The 18,096-nt window shown below is 40.6% G+C and overlaps 1 protein-coding gene across 1 annotated transcript in view; it reads left to right on the top strand.

The window, feature by feature from the left end:
- Window positions 1–18,096, top strand: part of ctnnbl1 (catenin, beta like 1) — a 69,519-nt gene that overhangs the window by 7,299 nt on the left and 44,124 nt on the right. Inside the window, exons 3-10 of the mRNA XM_034196338.1 lie at window positions 482–588; window positions 1,264–1,403; window positions 3,693–3,790; window positions 7,166–7,259; window positions 9,932–10,023; window positions 11,397–11,469; window positions 12,690–12,748; window positions 13,281–13,429. Of these exons, the coding sequence (XP_034052229.1) occupies window positions 482–588; window positions 1,264–1,403; window positions 3,693–3,790; window positions 7,166–7,259; window positions 9,932–10,023; window positions 11,397–11,469; window positions 12,690–12,748; window positions 13,281–13,429 (812 nt within the window). The remainder of the gene's footprint in view (window positions 1–481; window positions 589–1,263; window positions 1,404–3,692; window positions 3,791–7,165; window positions 7,260–9,931; window positions 10,024–11,396; window positions 11,470–12,689; window positions 12,749–13,280; window positions 13,430–18,096) is intronic.

Raw genomic sequence — 18,096 nt, 5'->3', positions numbered from 1 at the left:
ACCCACAATAACTTCTTGAATGTAAAATTATATATCTATAAATAATTGAAACTCTGGACTAATAACGTTTTTTCCGTGGTTGTTTCTGGTAAAGAGAACCTGTTGTCAGTCCCATCGTTGCCATTATTATTAAGTGCATTACAAAATGACGTGTTCTTTTATCTGACACTGCAGCCTTTTCAAGTATTTGCTGTTCCAAGAGCTAGTCAGCGCAAAGTGCTACACGCATCCATAATGTCAGACGATTATCATTTCCTAACCTGTGATTATCTGTCTGACACTCTACAGGCTTTTAAGCCATCAGGCTTTAACATTTCCAGTGAAAGTGATTATAGAAAGAAACTTCTGGCTCCAGCCACATAATCAGGCTGACACTATCTCTGTGTCTGTTGTTTTTGCAGCAGTTACCTCAGTAAAAGGATTGTTGTCCTTTTCTAAACTTTTCCTTCCTTCTTCTTCTTCTCATGTGCCAATCACACAGGCAGAGCCGGTGGATGAGAGTTCAGTGAAGAAAATGATCCTGACCTTTGAGAAAAGGTCGTACAAAAACCAGGAGCTGAGGATTAAGTTTCCAGACAACCCAGAGAAGTAAGCCCACTACCGACAAAGCTTTGCTGTCTTTGTCATATATAAGGGTTTCATTAAAACCCATTTAACATGGATTACTTTTGAATTAATCCAACTTTCATGTGGATTTATTAAAGAAAATGTTTGCAAATGCTATTACACATTTTCTGGTAAATGTATTCAGTATGCCTCACTGTAACCGACGTATATAAAAGAGCAACACTTAAAGGTGGGGTAGGTAATTTTGGAGAAACCAGCTCGAGTGCGCTAGAATTTGAAAATACACAGCCCGAAAAAATCTGCCACTTCCTTACAGAGCCCCTCCTCCAACACACACACGCGCACATGACCAATGAGGGCACGAGATAAGTTTGTGCACAGATGGAAGGCTGACAGGCAGGTAGGCCATCCAGTTATTTTAGCCGGGCCGGCTAAAATGATTGGTCGTGCTTTTTACAGTACTACGGCTTCCATAGATGACTTTATTTATGGATTTTTTGTCAAAGCACTTCAGATATTCATTGCTATCGGGATGTTAAGAGCATTCCATGGAATATAACAAAAAGTGTATCTCGAGCCGGTTTCTCAAACTTACCTACCCCACCTTTAATAACACAATTGATCTACTGCACTTTGAGTGAAATGGTAACCTGTAATTCTAAAATGCTAACCAATATGTTTCACTCCTCAAACCAGGTTCATGGAGACTGAGCTGGATCTGAACGACGTCATCCAGGAGATGCACGTGATCGCCACCATGCCGGACCTCTACCACCTGCTGGTGGAGCTCAATGCTGTCCACTCACTGCTGGGCCTCCTCAGCCATGAAAACACTGATATCCTTTCTATTATAGAGTGATCATTTCATTTCTATCCGTTCACCCTGTATACAGAATTTGGTGTTTAACATTGGTCTTAAAGGATTAGCGTCGTAGTATTTTTCTTGTCAAATTAAATGAAAAACAATACATACATTACATACAAGTATTGACTGTACAGCCAAAGCCTGAAACTATATTTTCTGTTACACAAAGCTCCAAAAACATGGCCACTTTAGTTTATTTTAAATCAATTCCACATTCAAGCGCACCAAACTCGAGCTGAAAATATTTCCCAAAATATTAATCTTTTACTCGATTCAGTTATACAATGTTGAAATAACTACAGCTTTTATCATTTTTTTTTCCAGAGATGGGGTAGGGGAGTCAGAAATCTTTTAGAGTTAGACTTACCACAAAAAGCTTAATCATTTAGTATGCATAGCACTTTCATTCAAACTATGCAATGTGTCTGTACATTTTACTTGAAAACAGGCCAATTTGAAAAACAGTAGCTAAAAAGAACACACATTCAATATGTAATGCCTTCCTACAATTCCTTAAGGCAGCTACGTTAAAGCAAAGCACCATTGGGCTGTGATTAACATCCATCGTCGCTAATTATACACTAGGGATTTAGTGAAAACATCTATAGGAGGTGTGATGTTATTCTAACTAGGCTAAGGAAAAGTGTTTAGGAAAAGCGTGACAGTTGAATTGTCAAATAAAAAAATACGTCCGGTATCTTTTCCTGACCACTTTTGCTTAACCTCTCTGAAAACGTCTTGGGGTTAGAAAATATGAAAATTCACCAGACTTAGGGAAAGACAACCACGATGCTAAGAGGACACAACTGCACTAACACTGGGTGACGTAATTATGTTGCGCCAGTTGATGTTTTGATTTGCTTCTGCTGTAGGAAATTAGTAACATCTGTGCTTTTCTGACCATGTCTTTTCATACAAGTCAAAAATATGCTGGAAAAAAGCCCATTAATACAATGCGTCATTAAATCTCCTCCTGAGATGTTGGTGGTCTGGCTGCATTGTTGGTACTGCTGATGCCACATTTTGACAAGAAAGACAAATCAATTTTGATCCTTTTTTATTTGTCAAACTGTCGATATTAACTGAGTGTTGTAGAAGTGCAACACTAAACTGGTTAACTAGTCTTTAAATTAATGCTGTCAAAATTATCGCGTTAACGGCGGTAATTAATTTTTTGAATTAATTACGTTAAAATATTTAACGCATTTAACGCATGTGCAGAATGGCCCGCCCCATACATCCCACCAGTGGCAGCGCCAGGGTATGGCTGGGGTAGGCTACACCCATACCAAGAAATGGCTTAGCCCCACCATGAAAAATGATGTTAAAGTAAGCAAAATAAAGTCCGCCAACTCGCGCCGAGAATTGCACAGACGGCAGTTAGTAAGATTGATTTCAGTAGCCACTTGTCTGGAAATACCGAAGACCAGAAACGGTTTTGAAAACTTTTGTCACGTAGTGATCGTCTTCTCAATAGAACATCTTTGATAATGTCTTCTGGCCAATCAGAATCAAGATAACGGCGGGGTGTTGTTGCAGGAAGTCCCGACGGAGAATACTTTTGCTGTAGTTCAGGTAACACATAACTGGTACCCAGGTTATGTGCGTAATTTGAAATGCATATGTCACAAAGCGCATTTGCGTACCGACGTACTTGTGAAGCTTTTCCAGAAGGCGGTTAGATCACCGGACGACAGAGTCGGTCTCCGTGTGCACAGACAGGGCTGCTGTTAACGTCGGTCTGTACAACGGAATTGTGCCAAAACTACGCCAACCGGCTGCGGAGGGAGACTCCCCCCCTTCACTGGAGAACTGCGCTAAAACAGCTGATCACAACGTTCACACTCTGTGGTCACGAAGTACTCCACTAGCCGCCGCCCCCCCCCCCCCCCCCCCCCCCCCCCCCCCCCCTCTGTCGACTTTCCTGAAGTAATCCCACGTTGATAGAAATCAACACGTAATGAATTAAGACCCCACGGTTTGATGATTGATAGGTGTGTGGGCTGTCTTTCATTTTGACACGCAGAAAAATGTTATAATAAACATAGATACTGTATGTTAAATGGATATATCCGCCTTCTTTCATTTATCTTTCCATTCCCACAACAATATACATAAAGAAATGGCATATTTTGGACATAGTTCGAATGGTGATTAATCATGATTAATTAATTTTTAAGCTGTGATTAATCTGATTAAAAATTGTAATCGTTTGACAGCCCTACTTTAAATACAAGCTTATATCCTTAGCGTGCGCCACATGTTGCCATAGCAGTGGTGGACCTGCTGCAGGAGCTGACAGATATCGACACGCTGCAGGAGAGCGAGGAAGGGGCCGAGGTGCTCATAGATTCTCTGGTGAGTTCAGGATCCTCATGAGGCTTTACTAGTATTGATGAGGCAGCACTTTGTGGAGTCAATTCTTTTTGAATATTGTAAAAATGATGTGTAAATGATACTTACATATTTTGTTCATCATGATCATTTTAACAAATTACCATCCGTATAAGAATTTTTGAAGCATAAATGCAATCGCTAAAGACGGCTAATGTTCGATAAGATGACGCTTAGTAGTCTCATTCAGCCATTTGTTAGCTACCGCCATTTTTGAACATATAAAAGCATCAGACATTCACCAGTGGTGGTAGTGAGGTAGTTTACGGACATGTTTTATGCCCTACAACACACATTTTGTAATTACTTTAACGTGTTATAACCAGATCTTGAATCAGGCTTCTAAAAAGAAACACATTAAAAAGAATCTTGGGAACCGGAAGCGCTAAAATGCTAACTTCTTCCAGGTTTAAATAGCAGCACTTTATATGCTACTGCCTTGTGCTATCTTTCATGGTTAAATAATAATTAATTTAGATGTCTTTTGAGCTTTATGCAAATGCGAGTTATTTAAATAAATGTAAGATTGAATTCACAAAGAGACACTCAAAGTGTAATATCAACTCTATAATTATAGCATCTCCTCTCTCACTTTCTTTTGTCAGTCCCCCTCCATGTGTTGTATCAAATATTCTCTCTGTCTGCTTCTCTTTCCTCTATTGAACCCTCTCCCTCTTTCTGTCGATGTCACCCTGTCTATATGAACTAGGGAAGATTTTTGACACCCCATTATGCGCACTGACATTTCGAGCGACACAGAAAAAGGTCAAACAACTACGATAACGTGCTGATTTTCATATAACGGGGGAAAGAAGTGTGTGTGCTCCTTGACGGCCCTCACTGTGACACTTTATCAAATAATCTGTTTGCTTGAGGGGCAGAGTTGGTGCCAGGCGACATCCTGCTGTCTTCCATCAGAGTGCTTGTTATTTTCTAAATAAATTACTTGATTTGATAATGATGTTTCAAGGGTATTTGAGAACAGGAAATGAATGGTTTTAGTTTGTCAGTGTTGAGCCAATTTACCTGCAGGTACTGGGTTGATTAGAAGTACAGCACTGCTATATTTATATATGTTTGTGTTTTTATGTCTAAGAAGTAGCTTGAAACTCTGAGGGTTCAAGAAATGTAGTGGAATTAATGTATTTGTAGCATAACATGGAAATACTCAAGTACAAATATGTCATAACAATAATTGTCTTCAGTAAATGTATTATATTCTAGCAGAGTCCTACATATTTTTCTCTTTACATTACACTGAGAAAAATAAAATACACTTAATAAGAACACATCATTAACCCAATGGTTGGTTTCTTTAAAGGCAAAGGAGAGAGTTTTCAGAGCAGGGAGGATGTGAGCCTCTCGGAGGAGCGCTGATTATGACCTGGCTGACCAGCCCAGAAAGGAGGAGGCGTGGTGTGTGTGACACTTTGTGGGCAGCTGTCTGCCACTCTGCTATTTATCATCACTCCTACAAACACCTCCTCTCACAGATCTATTGCTGCAACCTACACCAACAGACTATTTTACATTATAATGGCAATAAAAGAAGCGCATAATTACATTTGCTTAAGATATATTGTAATTGTATAAGTAATTACAGTTTAGAAGACGAGATTTAAAAGATGGAATCAAATCTTAAAGGGTCAGTTATGCAAAATTGCATATTTTTCCTGTTACCTGTACTTACTAAGGGTTGGCTTACTTACCTGCACGTTTATTGCTGTTTTGAGTTTGTATCATTATGTTGTTTTCACTTCAAAGTGTAATGACATGTTTGCTTGTGAGTTGACATGTGTTGGAGATGTTGGCCATGTCTTCCTTGTCTGAAATGTAATGGAACCAGATAGCCCTCTGCTTGTGTTGCTCAAAGCCAAGACAAGTGTTACACTGACTTGTGTCCTCTAGTATGCAAGGTAAAGGGGATACAAGTTGGAGATGACAAAATGTCTTGCTGATTATTTTTTGACTAAGATTTGAAGATTCATTGAAGTGAATCATCTTAAAAGAAGCCCTATAAAGCTTTTTGGCTTATCCCTTTACTGGAGTGTGTTGTTGGTGGTCTGCAGAGGCTAAAATCCCTGTGTCACAACAGAGCAGGCAAACTTACCAATCAGAGCAGACTGGGCTCTGGTTTCAGACAGAGGGTGAAAAGAGGTGCTGCAGCACAGGCAGTATGAGAGAAATAAAGGGCTTTTTGAACATTAAAGCATGTAAACATGTCACAGTGGAGACACTAAAAACAAATCTGAACATGAGCATAAAAGTACCCCATTAAATAAAGACTGCAGGATGAACTTGTAAAGAGAATGGCCTCAGAAAAGATGGTGCCAGCAGCGTGGTCACATCTGTGCTCCGGTTGTTTGTCATTGACCATCCTTCTTGATCAAGCTTCAATTATTCATTCATTGCTTCAAAAAGAATGTCCATCACAGGAAGGCATGAATGTCATAAAGCCTTATCAGAAATGCTCCAGTTCATGGGTGTGATTTGCTCGTGGGCCAGACAGTAGCTCAACTAGGATAAAGGCATAAGAGCAGTCTAGTCACCATGCAATGGAGCAACCCGTAAACCACGCTCCTCTTTGCAGCTGCTTCCAAGGGCAAACGGTTCCAGGGCAGAAAGTCCCTGCTGCATCCATTTCTCTGTCCTTGTTGCTGTAAGCTCCAGCTCCTCTGTCTTTGTAGCCAGAAGGCCAGGTGCTATCCTTGATAAGATAAATCGAAATGATGCAAGGCGGTCTCCGGTGGCTCATAAATCGCTGTCAACTGTCCTTTTTCTTCCATCTGTAACGCTACTTTAATGCCGCCAGACGGCACCCCGCAAGCTCTGTTTGGCGATGACTAACATCTCGCCTCGACTGATAACACTCATTTTCACAGAAGCTCAGACAGGAAACACGTTTATTTTTTCTGCCAAGACTGAGGCGTTAAAGTGAACATTCACTTTGTCGTGTGTCATGCCGCTGCATTGTTTTACCCTGTGTGAAATGAGTTTCAGTTTTACTCTCAAACATTACATCATGTTGCAAAAACATATAGAAAGAATTGGGGTGACAGACTTCAGACACAGTGGAAAACGTTGGCGGTGGTGAGATTTTATTTCATGTGTATTTAATTCGAACACATTTTGCACTCAAAAAGCCCTTCTACAGTAAGTGTACCTCCATGGATACCAACTCGATAAACATACATCTTTTTGGGGATATTAATCTACGAAACTCTGACAAAGTTTAATAGCACCTATGTTGAGTTAGTAGTTTCATTCCTGTTGAGCTTAAATGTTATTCTCAAAGTGGTAAACGTGTCGCAGCCTGACTTTCTGTTTTTGTGACTGCAGTTGGAGGGGCAGGTGGTGGCCTTGCTGGTGCAGAGTATGGAGAGGCTGGATGAACAGGTGAAGGAGGAGGCAGATGGCATCTATAACACACTGGGTAAGGACATGTACACCATAACAGTGACTCTCTACGGTGGCCGACAGGTGCAAACACGTTACAGCGCCTTTACAAGAGCTTTCAAAAACGATGCAAATATATATAAAACAAAAATATGAAGAAATATCTTCGCAACTTGACGAAACATGCGCAGCAACAGAATCAGGGACACTAAAAAGTGATGCACACAGGTGGGACCGGAATGCTTGTTGACGTGTAAACCTACCTGGTAATAAACCTCTTTCTGATTCTAATGGACGTTTTTTGGGCCGGTCTAACGCTGTTGCACCTGTCGGCCACCGCACTCTTTGAATACAGAAACAAAAGTGCTGTTTTATTATTATCTCAGTTCCCCAAAATGCGCTGATACAGATTGGAATTATAGCATTGAACAAAGCATAGCATATAAACTGACTGTACTGAGGCTTGGATAAGGATAGCAGCTAGTTTGAAATCATTAGACAACCCCTTCAAGAGAGAGTTATGTCTTTAGATGTGTATGAGCCAGTGTTAGCACGCCTTGCTAGCAAATGTCCAAGTGACAGCAAAATAAATCCAACAGTGACTCTCTTTGTGCTCTGTCCGACAAAAAATATATTGACATGGAAATGAATAGCACCATGAAAAACTACCCCCGTGTTTTATACAGCTTTTATTCTGCCACTCACCAGTGGTAATACTGAGGGCATATAAGCTGATACTGATCCAACATAAAGCGTTGCATTCATGACACATTTTCTTGGCGCAAGGGCTCCCTCGACGAAAGTTCAATGGGATCATTCCAATGGATTTCTAAATATTGCAGAAAATAACATCCGTGGCTTCAACCGCTTTCTAGCAAGTTTCCTAGACTTTTGTTTTAAAGCAACAGCGAAAAAAAGCTGTCATTTAAACGTTTTGGCAAACACGTTTTATCATTTTTTGAAGCGTGAACTCTGAATTACAGAGTTGTATTGCATTTTCATATTTTTCTGCATTAGATGCAGACGTGAGAGCAAGTAGAGGGCACAGGCAGGCAGATAGTTTGAGAAGTCATGGCCTCCGTATTTAGCCTCGCATGAATCAGACCTTTCTCCCTCTCAGCTCTTTTCATGTCGAGATGGTTTTTTCCCTTTTGCCAGATTGGGGCCGGGTGTCAGGAGGCTGTTAGGTGTGTGTGTGTGTGTGTGTGTGTGTGTGTGTGTGTGTGTGTGTGTGTGTGTGTGTGTGTGTGTGTGTGTGTGTGTGTGTGTGTGTGTGTGTGTGTGTGTGTGTGTGTGTGTGTGTGTGTGTGTGTGTGTGTGTGTGTGTGTGTGTGTGTGTGTGTGTGTGTGTGTGTGTGTGTGTGTGTGTGTGTGTGTGTGTGTGTGTGTGTGTGTGTGTGTGTGTGTGTGTGTGTGGTGTGTGTGTGTGTGTGTGTTGTGTGTGTGTGTGTGTGTGTGTGTGTGTGTGTGTGTGTGTGTGTGTGTGTGTGTGTGTGTGTGTGTGTGTGTGTGTGTGTGTGTGTGTGTGTGTGTGTGTGTGTGTGTGTGTGTGTGTGTGTGTGTGCCAAGGGAAGCGGAGCCTGTGCATCTTCTATTCACGTTTGTGTGTGTGATATCAAGGGAGCTCTCCTAGCTTCAATAAGCCTTTTGTCTGCCTTGGCTGCTCTCTGCTCTGAGCCTGCTGTCCACCAGGGTGCTGTCTGTCTGCTCGCTTTGAATCCCTGATAAAGGCCCATCCTCTTCCTCCCCCAGCACCCCCCCTCTCATCATTTCTCTATCATCCACAGCTCTCCAGATGTTGCTCTTTTATAATATGTATTTCCTTTTTATTCTCTCCCAACCCTCTACAGTTTTCGTTCTGCTCTTGCTCCCAGCATCCTTCAGCCTTTCACCCCTTTGCCTCCCTTCTGCTTTTCCCCTCTCTCTTTATTTACCTCCTCTATATCCCGTTGGTTTCCCTCCTCTCCCTTCTTTCATCACCAGCACACCGCAATCTCTTTGTATCTCTCTGTCTGTCCCCTCCTGCTACAGTCTGCTCTGATAGAAATATCATAGCAGAGACAGCTTTCTAATATAGATAGATAATGTTAGAAGTAGCCGGGACAGAAACCGCTATAAAAATATGACTGATGCATTCCTTCAAAGTGTTTGCATAGCATCAGTTTGTACTAACTTATGACTGATAGTAATTTACAATCAGTCCTAGTTTATTTGTTCTTAGTACATACCTCTCCTTTCCTATAGTTATTCATTAGAGACGCCAGCCTAGAGAAAACATCAGCTAAAAAGGTTTTCCCTCCAATTAGATGACTTTTTTTGGTTTTGAGTTATTTACAAATGTCATCTGCCATTTGACCTGTCAAATGTGACCAGGCTTGGGGAGTAACGGATTACATCAGGATGTTTGCCTTTGCACACCATTTACATGTACAAAAGCCTATATAACACACAACAGATAGGGAAAACCCCAAAGAGCACAACAGGGCCTCTTAAAACGGGGATTGGCCATGCCTTGCTGCCTATTTAGATCAGAATCTGTACAGGTTATCGGTTGATTCTGATTGGTGCATGCATATTTTTGGATCTTTGTCAGAGAATTGTGTCTTTTTAGGATCTTTAAGCACACAAAACTTGAAAGTTCAATTTAGATTTTCGTTCAAAAGGTTTAATGTCATATCATATACATTTATAATATTATGTTTTTCTCAGCTATCGTAGAAAACATGTCAGAGTTCAGACCGGGCCTTTGCACCGAGGCAGCTCAGCAGGGACTCATGCAGTGGCTGCTCAAGAGAATCAAGGTAAGAAAGTGGCCAAACGTTTGATAAAGTTGTATTTATTTGAAATACTTGTATTGTTTTTTAAAGCTCTTGGTGATCTTGGTCCTAGTCTTTTAGCAGCTTTGCTTTTAACCTATGAACCCCTAGAACCCTCCAGTCTTCTGGTACTGGCCTTTAAATGATTCCAAAAGTTAAAACAAAGACCAACAGTAAGGCGCCTTTTTTATTATTGAGTCCCTCGATTGTGGAGCAGCCTCCCAGCAGAGCTGAGGGAGGCAGAGAGCGTTTGAGAAACTGGCTCGAGATACACTTTTTGTTATATTCCATGGAATGCTCTTAACATCCCGATAGCAATGAATATATTAAATGCTTTGACAAAAAATCTATAAAAAAAGTCATCTGTGGAAGCCGTAGTACTGTAAAAAGCACGACCAATCATCTGAGCCGGCCCGGCTAAAGTAACTGGATGGCCTACCTGCCTGTCAGCCTTCCATCTGTGCACAAACTTATCTCGTGCCCTCATTGGTCATGTGCGCGTTCTTGTGTGTTGGAGGAGGGGCTCTGTGAGGAAGTGGCAGATTTTTTTCCGGTTGTGTATTTTCAAATTCTAGCACACTCGAGCTGGTTTCTCTAAAATGACCTACCCCACCTTTAAGTCAATAGTATTGATACTTATTTAATGTATTCTTGTTTTATTCAGTCCTGTGTTTATGACTTCTGTGTTTTAAATAAAAAATGTATGTGTTGCTGATTATTGTTTTTTGGGTTTGTTAAGCACTTTTGTGTATTAAAGTTTGATTTTATGATTTTGATATTATTTAGAGCTACATTTAATTAATGTGTTAAAAGAAAAATTATCGGCAACTTTTTACATTGTGTTTATTTGTTTGAAGTCATAACTTAAACACAAAAAACAAATATTTCTCTTGTTCAAGCCTTCGAATATGAACATTTGCTGATTGGCCTTTCTCAAAATGATGATATTATTCAGATGTTTAACAATCCCTCGATGTATTGATTAAGAAGAGAATCGCTTGTTGCAGCCCTGGTTGTTTTCTGAACATTTCCTGCAAAATGGCCTATTCCACAGTTAAGGGTAGTATTTCATGTCGTTTTAAGTTAGTTCTTCTTTCAAAAAACTACATTTGAAATAGATACAAAATATTTTTGTGTGCAATGAAATGTTTATTCAAGTAACCTTTTACGGAAACATTTTCATGCATAAGTTAGAACATTAATTTCCTTTATACCATTTCCAAGCACAACGATGAGGCAGGAGGTTTGCTCCAATTAAAAGAAAGTCTGTATATAAACTTTGTGATTGTTGTTATCCTCTGGTCTCTGGAGTTTCTGAACATGAGAGGTAATTGGATTTGGGTCTCTCCCCCTCTCAGGCAAAGATGCCGTTTGATGCTAACAAGCTGTACTGCAGTGAGATCCTGGCCATCCTGCTGCAGAACAATGACAGTAAGTGTGTGTCGCTAAATGCTTTGTGGCTCCAAATGATGTTAGTTTGTCTTCCACTCCTCTGTCCCCTCACAGCTTTCTCTAACAGAGAAACCACACTATCCATTTTCTCTCTGTGCTGTTTTATTTCTTATTTTCTTTTCATTTTGTCACATATTTCATCTTTCCCTCCACTGTCTCACTTATTTACTTCCTTGTTTATTTGCTGCCTCTGTACCCCTCCCTCAATAAAACCCCTGTAAAGCCTCATATAGCCATGGGACTATCTGGTCCTTGGATATGTTCTCATTAATGGTACAAGCCATATTGATATGCAGTGGGTGTCCTGTCTCTTTTTACAATCTTTCTCCTCCTCTTCACCAGCGCTGCCTTTATTCATCCTCTCCCTCCTTCCCTTCAAAAACAGAATACAATTTGAAAAAGTAATTAAAAAAAAAAAGGATAAGTGCTCTCACGAATAATGTTCTCTTTTTATAAGACTGTCAGTGTCTTGAAGTAAGAATAAAGCAAATCACAGACTACTATTAGAGGAGATGACAATTTGGCAAAATCCTTGATGTGCTCATTTAAATGTAATTATTGCGCCTTGCTGTCAAATTTGTCTTAAACCCCCACTCTCAAAACCTCGCTGCATCTCACCCCTATTAATGATTTATTCCTGTAGATTCTTTCATTTTTTACAATGAAATGCTTCGGTTTAACTTAAGAAAAGGATCTGAGAACTATAAAGGGGTCATATCAAATTTCAGAAAATGTTTCAGTTGGCTTAACAGCTCCAACTGTGGTCCTGCCTGTGGTGCTGATTTAATCGATTGTTTTTTCAACCAAGGAACTGCTGTTGTCTGTCATGAAGCCAGACACATTTGTGCCCACTAAGTGAAAATAATTGTATTGTGTGACTTCAAAAATCATTTTAATATTCTGGCCAAGGAAGAATAACTTAGGGAGTGAGGCAGTACATTTTACACTGACCCAATTTATTTATTTCCAGAGGTTCCTTGAATGCTTTGTCTTTGTCGTGTGGTACTCATTCTCCCTCTCTTTTGTGTTTTTTGTGCCTCATTCCTTTATCCACTTATACATTTTATTCTCACACTGCTTTTGGTCCTTCCTTTCGCTTCCTAAATGTTTTTTCAACCATCCCATTTTAATCTGCCTGTTGTGCCATTACTCCCATTTGTATCTTTACCTCACTTTATATTGCATTCTCTTTTCCACAGATACCAGAGAACTTTTGGGCGAGATGGATGGCATTGATGTGTTACTGCAGCAACTATCTGTAAGATTCAGCTTCTACACTTCGAGATTTGTCTTGGCAGATGAGAAGCGCTATATAAATTAAATGTATTTATTTATTTATTTATTTACTCGCTATTTTTAGTTACCACTCCCCGTCATCCGTTGAGCCTCAAAGCATCAGTCATTTTTTCAACATCTCTAGCTGTAACATGAGTAGTATACTGTCTGTATAATGGTGTTCTAACCTGTAGGTCCACACCAAGCCCATTCTAATGCTAAGCTAATATCTAACCCTATTCTTAGTCTTTTAATCTACCCCACTCACACACTCAGAGCAGAAATTCAAATGATCACCATCCAAATTAGCTATTAAAAGTCCCATTAGTAGTGGTTCTCTAGCTAATGTTTCCGTCATGGTAGGCTTATTCCTTCTCATGATTAAATTAGTAAATATCGCCCCCACACTCTCAAGTTACTCTATTAAACAATGTCACCAAGAATTTCCTTGTCACGTAAAAGCAACATGGCTGCCAGTGTTTCCTTTTCTAAATGCTCCCTTCCCTCCCTCTCAGGTGTTCAAACGGCACAACCCTTCCACGGCCGAGGAGCAGGAGATGATGGAGAACCTCTTCGACGCTCTGTGCTCCTGCCTCATGCTGGCAGCCAATCGGGACCGCTTCCTCAAAGGGGAGGGGCTTCAGCTCATGAATCTCATGCTCAGGTGAGACTGCAGTACGTTTAAGGAAATGCCACTAGTGGCGTCAGAGTCCTTCATCGGGTCGGGTACCCGACGGGTGCACGCAAAAAGAGCGATTCGCGGGTGGTATTTTTTCAAACATATTTTCCTGGTTCTGTTCTAGGTAAAACAAAGAAGATGCGGGTCGGGTCGCGGGTGTTGCATAATAAATATATTAAAATAATAATAATTTCATTTAATGTTTAAATCCTCAGACCTCTCCCCCGCGGGACCGCGCATAATCATAACCTCATTCTGCACCGCTGTCGCATCAATCTGCTCCTGAGCGCGCCACATTAGAAATGGCTGAGGTGAAGCTCTCTAGCGGAGAATACAGCATTTTCAATGACTCTTCCTCAAGAGCGAAATCCAACGTCTGGGAGACTTTTGGTGTCATCTTAGATGGAGAAAAGAACCAACATCCCACGCTTTTTGAGCCAAATACACAACTGCGTGTGTTAATAATTGCATGTTTTCACTGCTCATAGGATATGCGGGTTCGGGTCGGTTTGCGGATCTTGTGCCGACGGGTCGGTATTGCATGTCGCGGGTGCGGGGCAATAGCGGGTCTTGAAAATCAGACCTGTGCAGGAATCTGAGTGGCGTTCACTCGTAGGCCACTTGTTGAGCTTTTGATCAGTTAAATACCCTGGCTGCATGAATTAGTATTTTGTGGCATTCAGGTGCTTACATTTGCAAACAAGATGACACACTTGACAGCACATTTCTCAACAGCACTGCTAGGAGTACACAAGTGCAATGCCACGCCATTCCAGTAAATATAGCAACTTTTTGCGTTAACTCTGTAAAAAAAAAACGGTGTGTTAAATACTTTTTTGCTGTGTAAAGAAATGCATTATCGTTGAACCTTGCGAGGTTGTGAAGTGTTTTTTTTGTGCTATTCAGCCTGCATGCTGCTTTCGCCATCAACCCTGTTTGTATATTATTTTTAAGAAATGCTGATAAGTACTGCTTCACACAGATTGTAGTTCAAATGCTAATTAGAAATGAATTAATTCAACTTACAGTTAAATATATTTTCAGTTACCACATTTAAACATCAACATCCACAACTATGGTTACAATAGAGCTTCCTTGTTTGCATTTAAAAAATGTTTAGCTCGAAATATACATTTTATGCACCTCTCACATGATCACTTGTTGCTTTCTTACTCTTCTTGATGGACATCATTGCAGGCTACTGCTACAGTTATGGATTAACTGCTCATCAAGTATTTATGCTAAATTAGGTTGCTTTGCAGACAATATTTACAATGCTGTTAGATTTTAAAAGAAACACCAATGTAGACACAATTGACAATATTTGTTGTAATAGTGCAGTTAATCAGTGTCAGTAGGTTTATTTTGCTAATACTTTACACCATTCCTAGAAACACAATGCATTATGTATGAAGTATGTTCATGGTGTGATATTAACCTCTTACAACATACCAGTGTTGTAGTCAAGTCACCAATTCACAAGTCCAAGTCACTCTCGAGTCACCACTCTTCGAGTCCGAGTCCAAGTCACCAAGGGAGAGTCGTAGTCGAGTCCGAGTCCAAGTCCCCCAAGGAGTGTCCGAGTCGAGTCCGAGTCATCATTACCTGTGTTCGAGTCCGAGTCCAAGTCACCCAAGGAGTGTCCGAGTCGAGTCCGAGTCATCATTACCTGTGTTCGAGTCCGAGTCCAAGTCCGAGTCACCTAAGAAGAGTCCAAGTCAAGTCAGAGTTACAATTCTTCATGTATTAATCTTCGTGGATATAGGTGTTGAAATGTAGCTGCTCCTCCACATTGCTTTTATCCTGTCATGTTATACTAATCTGTCCATTGAACTGCTGTGAAGCGAGTTTGGCTACAATTCTTGTAATAGGTGCTATACAAATATAAAGCTTATTACTAATATTATTAGGGCCCGAGCACGGATGTGCTAGGACCCGACGGCGTCCTAGCACGAAGTGCGAAGAAACCTATTGTTATTGGAGGAATTCTTCTTCTTATTATAGTACTGGTCTTTCCTCTTTTTGAGGTCTTCAAAAGTTGTATAATTTTGCACGGACATCAGGACCGGTGAAAAATTCAATATTCTGGAGTCAAAGGGTTCAAATTATTCAACCTGCTTGCTAGCGCCACCTATGAAAATCCCATTTCGGAAAAATGTACAAAGTCGCACCGTAACTCAGAATAACCTGAAATGTTGCACACTTATCCGTCTTGACCTGCTCTACAAATTATCCTCTTGGACCGTTAAGCTCCGCCTACTTTTATTTATTTGTAATTAGCATAATGGTCAAAACAGTGAAATATTCACTTAAATTTCAATTTTCAGTTTTTCAACACCAAACTTCATATACAGCATCGGTGGAGGGTTACACACATTACCAACGAAAATGAGCATGTTAGGACGATAAATATTGCCGCCGTCAATCAAAACGTATTTGCAAAAAGGCGGGGCTTATAAAGAAATGCTCGTAACTCATCAACCATGTATCCAAACATCACAGATTTTGGAAGATAGGTTCAGTCTGTCTTGGGGAATAGGCACACAATAGGCGCAACAAATTCAGAATGTGGGCGTGGCCTATATATTTTTTTAAAATTGCGATAGCATAAAATGAGCTTCGGACGCAAAACTTGGGACACACGTCAGAGCCCCCGCCCTTTTCGAGAATGTAAAAAAACCACGTAATTTTTCAAAAAAACTGCTCACTAGCGCCCCCTATTGGAATTCATGGAATTGCGGACATATTTGTAAATAGATTCCATTAGCCCCGCCCAAGCCCCCAGGAAGTGCTCCGGAGTCTGATGAGAATATTCGTTGTGGTCAAACGGCGGTACTACACTTCCTTTAGGTTGCTGGGCCCGGAAACACTTTTTCCCATTGACTTACATTGGGAAAGAGTGGTCTGTAACTCGTTGGATAATTTTTTTTCAACTAAATAAACTACCCAGTATGAACGTTTGTATAGCCCTTATTAAAAACATTCGTTCCTCAAGTTGTAAAAATGTGCTAATAACGTTATTCTGAGAGTTATTTTCCTCGGCATTATGAACGCGCATCTAACCCACGGGACCGCGCTGCCCGGCACTTTCATGTTACGTGTCCAGTACTACATGAGTTTCTCTTTACCCATGGATGCACAATAACAACGGACCATATCGCCTTACTGCCAGCCCACGGAGCTGTAATGATGGATATATTGCACATGTTTGCTGTAATTCATCATTTGTAAAATATTATACTACATGGGCTGTATGATGTAAATCTTGTACCGTAAATGTTGTATTAAATAAAGTTAATATTACCGACGTAAATTAACGTTCCTGTAGCTTCTTATTGCACTTGCAATTGTTTTAGTTACTTGTGGGCTACTTAACATGAATAATCACAGTTACTATCCTTTTACTCCATCACATTTCAAAAAGAAATAGGCTATTGTTATTTTAACTCCACCACAGTAATCCATCATCAGCTTTACTTTTTAGATAAAGTTTTAACTCACAATTGATCATAACAGGCTTCAACATATACATTTTTATATATTACCAAGTGGTTTCATGTACAACCCATACAGGTATCATGCTAAATGAAGCTCTGTTGCTTGGATATCACTAGATCCTGATGTCAGCGTAATATAAAAGTACATAACGATTGATGTGTAACTTAGCATAATTTACTAGCTAGCCGCTAGCTGCTAACTGCCGCCTCGTTAATATAAATCCAGTACCATGCTGTCATGAACGCGCGGTGCTGTTACGTGTACGCAAATTCACGTGCTTAATGTGAACGAGCCTTTTGGGCGGCGTGGTTAAAGTTGCGCATGCTCTGGGTGCACATACGGGTACTTCTCAGGCATGCCGGGTAATCTGTGACGTTTCGCTCTCTCAAAAGTTGGGCCATTTTGTCATCATGCGCCATTGAGCAACTCTCATAGGAATGAATGAGGCCCCGCCTCCCACGCTGTATCCAGTTCTTATTATACATCCATGGCCCCGCCCCCCAGGAAGTCGGCCATTTTGAAAAATGTGCGTTTTTCATGCATTTTAAGTACATTCTTGCAAACTCGTCCTAGGGGAATGATCGGAAAAATTCCAATCCAGGACACGTTCAGCCCCTATCCAATATGATGCTAAATTGAGAAGAACATTTTTGATAGCTCAATCGTGGAGGTCGTAAGCTAACAGCGAATACACCATTTTTGACGATTTACATGTCGCAAATGACTCCAAATGACTCCAAACTACTCGCGTATAGTTTTTCCAATATTCACGAAACGCTGTATACACATTGCTGATTATGATGATTTTTGACCAATTATATGTCAGATAAGCTACTGAGACCTGCCTGTCTGCCTGGCACATCAACTCACACACACACACACACACACACACACACACACACACACACCTACTGTTAGTCCAACAACGCCCTTTGCTCGCGGCATATTCATTACAACAGACACCTATACACTCCCTAACCCTAACCCTACTGTTTATTTGTAGATATCTCCTAAAACCTACAAATAAAGTGTGAAATGTAGGCCTGTTACATTTGTTATTGAGCGATATATATTATACACACCGTTCTGCTTTCTGCACTGACCTCAGCAGCTGTTCTCACTGTAAACATCACGTCACAATGAAAGCAGTTGTA

Source organism: Gymnodraco acuticeps, unplaced genomic scaffold (assembly GCF_902827175.1).
Source record: "Gymnodraco acuticeps unplaced genomic scaffold, fGymAcu1.1, whole genome shotgun sequence".
NCBI classification, from domain to species: domain Eukaryota; kingdom Metazoa; phylum Chordata; class Actinopteri; order Perciformes; family Bathydraconidae; genus Gymnodraco; species Gymnodraco acuticeps.
The sequence above is the reverse complement of the archived record's forward strand: the minus strand, read 5'-3'. Positions and strand labels throughout refer to the sequence as shown.